The sequence below is a fragment of the Trichinella spiralis genome (assembly GCF_000181795.1).
Source record: "Trichinella spiralis strain ISS 195 chromosome Unknown Scfld2, whole genome shotgun sequence".
In the NCBI taxonomy this organism is placed as follows: domain Eukaryota; kingdom Metazoa; phylum Nematoda; class Enoplea; order Trichinellida; family Trichinellidae; genus Trichinella; species Trichinella spiralis.
In genome coordinates this window covers 965,514-973,608 of record NW_003526941.1, presented here as the reverse complement: position 1 = coordinate 973,608, position 8,095 = coordinate 965,514, and the positions used below count along the sequence as shown (strand labels likewise).

At 40.7% G+C, this 8,095-nt stretch overlaps 2 protein-coding genes across 2 annotated transcripts; both read right to left on the bottom strand.

Moving 5' to 3' along the window:
- Positions 1-1,551: 1,551 nt before the first annotated feature.
- Positions 1,552-4,861, bottom strand: Tsp_02703 (RNA-binding protein 47). Its single transcript, XM_003378983.1, has 8 exons — positions 4,662-4,861; positions 4,287-4,580; positions 3,935-4,211; positions 3,253-3,430; positions 2,845-3,193; positions 2,664-2,787; positions 2,416-2,619; positions 1,552-1,629 (listed from the first exon to the last, which is right to left on the bottom strand). Exons 1-8 carry the CDS (start codon positions 4,859-4,861, stop codon positions 1,552-1,554), a joined length of 1,704 nt encoding a protein of 567 aa, XP_003379031.1.
- Positions 4,862-4,946: 85 nt separating this feature from the next.
- On the bottom strand, positions 4,947-6,588 carry Tsp_02702 (conserved hypothetical protein). The gene is made up of 6 exons (XM_003378982.1): positions 6,438-6,588; positions 6,248-6,357; positions 6,045-6,150; positions 5,791-6,007; positions 5,386-5,479; positions 4,947-5,216 (listed from the first exon to the last, which is right to left on the bottom strand). Exons 1-6 carry the CDS (start codon positions 6,586-6,588, stop codon positions 4,947-4,949), a joined length of 948 nt encoding a protein of 315 aa, XP_003379030.1.
- Positions 6,589-8,095: the final 1,507 nt, after the last annotated feature.

Sequence of the window (8,095 nt, the reverse complement as noted above, 5' to 3'; positions counted from 1 at the left end):
ATTCTTTTGTTTCGGTTGTATATATGTGTGTATGTTTGTTTTCTTCCAAAATCACTTTCTGCATTAAGTTAGGTTATTCTTATTTATGCATTAAGTTTGAGGTTTGGGAAATTTGTGGTGTTTTGTTTGTCTTATTTCATACAGCTTCAACATGATTTATATATATATTTATTTATTTATAAATCGATTATCCTTTTATTATTGATCACCGATTCATTTATTTCAATAAGCGAAATAGTTGGTGAGCTTTTCTTTTCCTACGGTCTGTAGTTGTATAGTTTTGAATTGTGGAATTTTATCTTATATCACGTGAAGGGTATTCGTTGATTTATTTATCTGATCATAAGTTGTACAGTAAGTTGTGATGAGCAAGTTGTGCAGATGTTTGTTCGTTTGGCCAGAGCGATGAGATGTTATCAGTGATGAGTTAGTCAGTGAAAGGTCGATTGCGTATTGTCAGATAAAATCTACAGACGTGGGCGCGTTGCGAATTGTCTTTTATGATTTAGAATAAGCGTATGGTAGAAATTTTCTTCGAGTAGGTCAAAAATGGAACTTTCATAACAAGAATGAACTGGAACACAACTTCTCTCAACTCAAAATATTTCTTCTATTTTCCTCCAAAACATGTTTCTGAGATGAATTGTTTGCACTGAATGTGTTCCACGCTACTCGGCTAATAATGATGCAATTCTGACGACATTCACGTTACTTATTAATGCTCAAGTCAAGTCAAGTCAATTTAAATTTCAATGGAAAAAAAACTCATGTATTTGGCCAACTGAGCAGAAGATGGAAATGAAATATCTTGTTGTTGAATTGGTAGTTAGTTGTATAAGTTAAAAATGATGGAAATAAATTTTTCGACCAATATATGTTTTGGAAAACACATATATTTTTCAAAATCTCGTTCGGTTGATTTTGGAATTTTGTTTCAATGATATTTTATGGGATGAAAATTTTGAGGTTTCACCGACAGCGATCATTATTAACCAGGACAATCTTATCTGGCGTTGGAAATGATTAAATAAGGAAAACTGGAATAAATCGGGGTCGGATTGGAAACGCCGATCAGCTATCACCGTTGACGCCCACCACCGCTTTGAGAGGTCGTCAGTTAATTAATTTATTGTGCCAACCACTGAAGGGTGTGGCTTGTTGGCTGAAATTCCGTTGAACTACTACTACTACTAGGCTGAGAAATGATTTGATTCGACTGTGATAATTTTTGCCTTCGTACTGATGATTGTGATTAATAAAATGGGTGGAACGGAAGGAAAAATGAAACTGTTTGTTAAAAAAACCCTGAACAAAAAATGAAATAGATGAAGAGACATTTTTATAGGCTGATTGATTGATTGATTTACTGGTTGCGACTTGGAATATCTGTGTGATTGTGGGTAGATCTGTGTTTTGAACACTGCTGCCGTGTGGTGTGTTTTTCTTTGTTGTGCGTCAGTACCTATTTATGTGCACTGCTTGATTACTTTTCAAAAAGAGACAATCCAATCAATACTTGAATTGTGGGAATATACTTAAAATTGTAATTCATCAGTCAGCTGATTGATTGAACGACTTGCACAGGCAGTAGCAGGAAAGTAGCCAACGACGGTGCAAATGTGAAATTTTCTGTAACATAAAGTGAATGGCCTTCGATTTATCGCGCGCAATTTCTCTTCTACCTGACATGCTTGCTTGTACATAAATATATATATATATATATAATATGGTAAATAAATTTTGTAGTTTTTTCAGAATAAGGCCAGTTAGTAGTTTGTAAAGAGATATAAAAAGTATGCAGAGAAGAGGAGAGTAAGAAGTAGTAACAAGGCTAATAGTGGAAAAATGTACAAATGTTGGGAAAGAGATTGAGATTGAGAGAGAGAGAGAGAGCGGTGGTGATGCGGACGAAGGTTGATGAATTGTGACATAGTACCGAGGACGTTGAAAATATTCTACAAATGATAAGCGCGCGCGTGCATTTGCTCTGGCTGGGCCATGTTAGGGTCGATAACGAAAATTTCTGTCCGCTGGAATAAAAGGCTGTTTACCCACCCCGGTCGGTCCAAGGCCGAGTGGAGACAATTTGGACACGCGCGTATGTTTGCATTGGTGATGCTTGGCCGTCGGCATCTTTCTTTGCTTTTGATTAATTGTAGTGATTGATGCACATTCTGTGCACACAGAAACACAAACATATATTTGTATTTCTTCACATACGTGTACATCATACATACAGAAAGAGAGAGAGAGAGAGAAATATATATATACAAACAAATAGGGATAGAAAGAGAGAAATCATTTTAAAATGCAAAGAGGGTTTCATTTTTGTTGCTGAGCTTGTTGTTGTTGTTGTTTTTTGTGCAAAAGAGTTGTTGTTGTTGTTGTTAGTGAATAATGATTGAAATCAGTTACCTGGCTGAAGCCACCGCGTAGGACGAGCAGATTTGGTGAGCAAACAGACGGTACAACACTGGGCAGGGTTGCGGCCGGCATCAGTGCAGAAACGTCGGCAGGAGCTGGTGTATACAAAGTAGCAGGGGGCGGTCCGACGACAGCCAGAGGTGGTGGTACAGTATCAAGCATTGTCGGCTTCTGTTGGCTGGACAACGAGAGATCCTGCAATTAGTTGGTTAGTCGAGAAAAAAAAATAAGTTGCTTACGTCGGCTAGCTGAAGGCATCCTCGTCGGAACGTGTTGTTGACCATCGCTTGAAAACTGGCAGCACGCATACCGGCCGCGCCTCTGCCGCGGAATCTGGCGCCGTTGTTGCTTTGCTGTTTGGGGCTTAAAAACAATTGATTATCAGAATCAGTAGATGGGGCTGTTTGTCTGTTTGATTACTGAAGCGAGCATGGTGGTGCGGTGGCTGCAGCAGCTACAACTGGAGCCAATGCAAACGGATCGATGCAAGGAAAGCCGACGTAAGCGGATGTGGCAGCCGACGGTTGATCCAATGCCAACATTTTTCCACTGCACGGTTGAAGCTTGTGTTCGGGCCGGCCGGTGCCCATTGCCACTGAATACAGCTGCGCTGCTGCAGCGACAAGAGACCGATGATGGTGGGAGTGAAGTCCGTCGCCTAAACGTGCGCTGTTGCTTATTTTTTGCGCATTTTTCACAAAACGCATGATCGACCGATCTGGCGGTTTGGCCAGCTTCACCTCAACCACACTGCCGTCTAGGTCTTGTCCTGAATTGAATGAATTAATGGAAATGGAATACAAGTGGAAAAGAAGAGCTGTTGTTTACCGTTCAGAGCTTCTTGGACGCGTATTGCGTCTTCACGCCTGGAAAAGTGCACAAATGCATAGTCTCGGATCTTTTTCACCCGCTCCACTGTGCCGGTGCCGGATATTGCTTCGACTACTTCACGAAGATGCTCTTCCGTTGTGTGCATCATCAAATTTCGCACGTACAGTTTTTTAACCTCAAATACCAATCATTCAGTGCATTGAAAAGGAAAAGGCTTTTACGCTCAGAAGAAAAGACAATCTGCATGCAACTACTGTGTACAACAAGCAACAGTTAGAATCAAAATTTTTTTGGATTCTGATGTTACGAACAACGAGATATCTGTTCGTTTGTTTTTTGCAGATTGTTTGCCCATACTGGATGGAAACTATTCAAAGTGAGACAGAGACACTAGTCACCGTCACGTGCAATGAATGGTCACGTGAGATTTGCCATTTCCGATGGAAATTGCGTTGACAGTTGCAGAGATGCATTTTCTGTGACGCAGTGGGCATGCGAATAAACAAACAATGAACGTGATGAAATTGAGCAGAGAGAGAGAGAGACAGAAACTGGGGGTGGGTGAGCGGGAGAGGGGGTGGGGCGGGACCAGTGAATTCAACGACAACAACTGAGGATTTCGACCGTGCACACAGACTTGGTTCAGTTGACTGTACTTGGTGCATGTTAGTTGTCTCACCTGAGCCATTGTTTCTTCGTCGACGTCTCTTTCCGGCTCAGCCCAGTCGACGGTGATCTCATTGCCCCAGAGTGTCAGACGATTGGGAGCCAGCTTGCGTCGAGCCATGGCGGCAGAACGATGCGATTCGTATTCGATGAAAGCGAAGCCTCGATTTTTCGACTTGTCCATCGCACTCGGGTACAAAATCACATCGACCACGCCGTCAGTGAGGCGGGCAATTTCTGAACGCACATCTTCTCGGGATTTGTCTCTCGGTATGCCGCTGACGTAGAGGCTGCAATGAAAGAAGAAGAAAAAGGGGGATAAATGAGGAGGGCTTGTTTTTTTTCTCTTTTTTTAATAAACCAACCGACAATTGTCGACACTTTTGAGAACGCCAATGAAGCGTCCGCGTCGGATTTCGAAGCCGTTCAACTGTTGACAAGCGCGCTTCGCCTGCTCTTTGTCGCAGAAGGTGACGAACGCGTAGCCGCGGTTGCTTCCGTTGAAGTCCATCATCATGCGCATCTCGTAAATTCGCCCGACCCGTTCGAACACCGGTACAAGTTCTTGTTCCGTGACATCCCGTGGAAGTTTGCCGACGAATACTTCGCAACCTTTCGGAGGCGGGGGTCCGGTCCAATCGTACGGCGGTCCGTAGCGCCTAGGAAAAAAAATTCGTTCGACGGATCGATGTGAATTTGGGATCGTAGAGAAGAACGTTCAGGAAAAAAACAAACACTACCTTTGTCCATTTTGCTGTACCAATGGATATCCAGTACCGGTGCTGATAACATCGTCGTCGGTGGTGTTGTTGTCGGTATTTTGCGTTTCGATCGTGTTGGTGGTGTTCACTTGCGTGTCGGCGGTGTTCGCAGTTGTGACAGTGGGGTGCGGCGTTGATTTGATTATTTTGGATTCATCGTTGCTTTGTTGGCGTACCATCGCGTCCAGTACAGCCTGTATAGTATCAGCTCAACTTGGTTGTGGTAGGTGTACTAGTAGACGGTCCACAAGAAGAGAATTTAGTTCACGGTCTGTCTGTATGTCTGTCTGTCTGTGGTAGTGGTGGTGCTCGCGAGCGCGTGCGAGCGTTCGTGTGTGCGGTGTGCGTGTACGTTAGCTTGGACGTGTCGGCGGGCAAGTCGGTCGTGCGTGATTGGTCGACGGTTGGCCGACGGAAACGTTGGCTCAAATGCGTTCCAGATCTCCAATGGGCCGCGCGAGGCGGGTCCCGAACGACGGCGAAGGAGCGGCTATTATCAGGGCACGCTGATTGGCTGACTGGCTGCCTGGTCGACTGGATTCAATCGAACTATCCAGCAGCAACAGCTATTTTATGCTTCGTTATAAATATATATATTATATATATATTTTTTTCTTCTTCAAAATTCTTTCTGCAAATTTGCAGTCGACCGTGAACGATGATTTTATGAAAAAAAAATTCAACTTGGAAATTCAGATTCGACGTATTTTTTTTCGTTTCTTTTATCTTCCTCTTTTTTTCTCGCTCTCTCTCCCTTCTGTGAATGCGGAAGAAGCTTCTGCCACCAGGGGGCGCTTCTGAAACAACGACAAAAAATACACAGTTCACATTGACAAACTGGCTGAGCAGAGAAACAAAAAAGAAACTGTTCGAAAATGTCCGCGAATGACGTCGGCGGCGGCCAAGGTCGGCGCGATAAGGAAACTCGAGCTATACTTTACACTGCACACTCATCATATTGATGATCTTGTCGAATAGAAATAAATCAAATAATCGATATTTATATCGAAATGGAATTAAACTTTGTGGTTGATGTTTGGAAAAATTATTTGTTTTTTTATTATATTTCAATTGGAAAAAGGAAATTAAATTAATAATAATAAAATACAAGTCGGAAATGGTTGTCGCTTGTGGATAGACAGACAGATGCAGGCAGACAGTTGTTTTGCATAGAAATGAAGCTGACCGTGGGTGACATTGGCCAAAAGTGACGATGCTTTTTGTTAGTTGTGTTGGTGTTGGTGATTTTTTTGACAGACCAAAAGAAACGTTGCCTTGTTGTTGTTGTTGTCGAATTGTGAAATCATGGAAACGATGCTGACGACCTGAAATGTTAATTTTTTTAACAAAAAAAAGTACAACATCTCCGCGGATGATGATGATGATTGTCTGTTTGTTGTTGTTGTTGTTGTTGTTGACACATCCGGAAATTGGCCTTGTTGTCTGTCGTACTACGGGAAGGGAGAAACTAAATAAACAAAAAGAAATGTACATCCGTTATGATTATGATGAAAAAGTATGCGGAAATAAAATTTTAAAAAATTATTACAAATATATACATATACTTTCCCGTTTGTCTGCTTTTGATTGTAAAAAAGAGATTGATGATGATGACGGCCGTGAATTTTAATATAACCCAAACTGGATTGGATCCGTTTCGAAACAGACAGACAGACTTTTTTGTGTGCAAATTTTATTCATTGCTTGCTCGATTGGGTGGAAAAAGATTTGCATTGGAATTTCCCGAAAAAAAACGCACACTTTGCTGAAGGTTTGGTCTGGCGAGGCCGGCCTGGCGACCTAAAATGGAATCGCTTGTTTGTTTGTTTGTTTGTTTGTTTTCACGTTGTATTAAATATAACAAAACATCACTGTTGTGAAAGATATATGAATATAAAGCTGGCATTTTTTCTGGCTTTTTTGTTTTTTTCTGCTCAATTTTACTCGTTCACGGTGGTGGTTGCGGTGGCGGCTACGATTTGGAACTTGATTTCTGCCATTCGTTGGTGCTTGTATTTTCATTTTGTGACTAGACTTTCGAGTTTTTGTTCGGTCGAAATTATTCCCACCACTAGCCTAGCTCGAGGTGGGGGTGGGGTGGGAAAAATGAAATGTTTTTTAAATAAATAATAATAATAATAATGCAAAATGGAAATATTGTATAAGGTGTTTTTGTGAAATTGACACAAACACACACAGAAATGCATGCATACGTGGAGAAGAGAAACAGATTGTCATCGTTCAGTTGATTAGCCTGTAAGTGCACACACAAACAAAGCACGTTGCACACGACAAGTGCCGACCGACCGACCGACCCATTTGTCATCTTTTTAGCCCCCCTCTTTGCTCACCCTTTTTGGTTTCTCCTTTAATCGACAAATTATTCAAATTAATTTAAATAAATTTGAAATTGCTACGGCTAGCACAACAAACAAACAAACAAACAAACAGGCAGCAGCAGCAGTTGGTAGTAGAAACAGAGCATATTTGAATAAGATGAAAATTTAAAAAAAAAGTATAAAGCAGCACCGGTTGACGTGAAAACCGGATTGACAAATTCCACCTTGAATTAATTATTCATCGGTTTAAGCTTTTTATTATTAAATTTTTTTTGTCCCTTCAACTATTATTATTATATGTATGCGACAGAGACGCTGGCTGGCTGGCTGGCTGGGTGGGTGGTGTAATAAATTTGTGCGACAGGTTGATCGAGCTTGAAATATTATTATTAAATGCTCATTTGATGATTAACTGTTTCAAGCTACTTAACTCGGCCGACTGGTTGCTGCTACTACTGTCTAGTGTGTATTTGATTTAGCTTATTCTCTCTCTTTCTCTGGGTTGTATTTATTTTTCCACCCCAGACTGTTGGAGTGGCGAATACCACACGAGTGTAGACTGCATTCTTCAGTTTAATGCTGACAAGTAGTAGCGCGCTCGTTTATTATTATTATTATTATTATTCAGTTGTAGAGAAAATTTTTTTTTCTAATAACTAAAAATGCAAAATCAACACCGCGGTCAATTATTTTTCAATCAAACAATCTCATAGAATCGAATCAAACAGTGTGCAATGAAAAATATTACTTTCAGTACAAAGAAGGGAAGAATAAGGTCATCATCATAATATGCTAATTGTTGTCTATTGGCAAATGTGGAAAAATAATGTTGTTTGTTGTTGTTGATTTTTTTTATTTTTCACATTTCAACAAATAAATAAATAAACAAATATAAATTACCATTTGCAGAGAAAGGTCCATTTTTTTTGAAATTTCATATTATCAAATTATTGGCATCCATATCTCTCTCTGTGCGATGGAAATTATAGATTCTGTGCATATTGTTGTTGTTGTTGTTGTTGTTGTTGTTTTCTTCATCATAACTGTGCATAAATTAGCTAATGTTGAACCGTG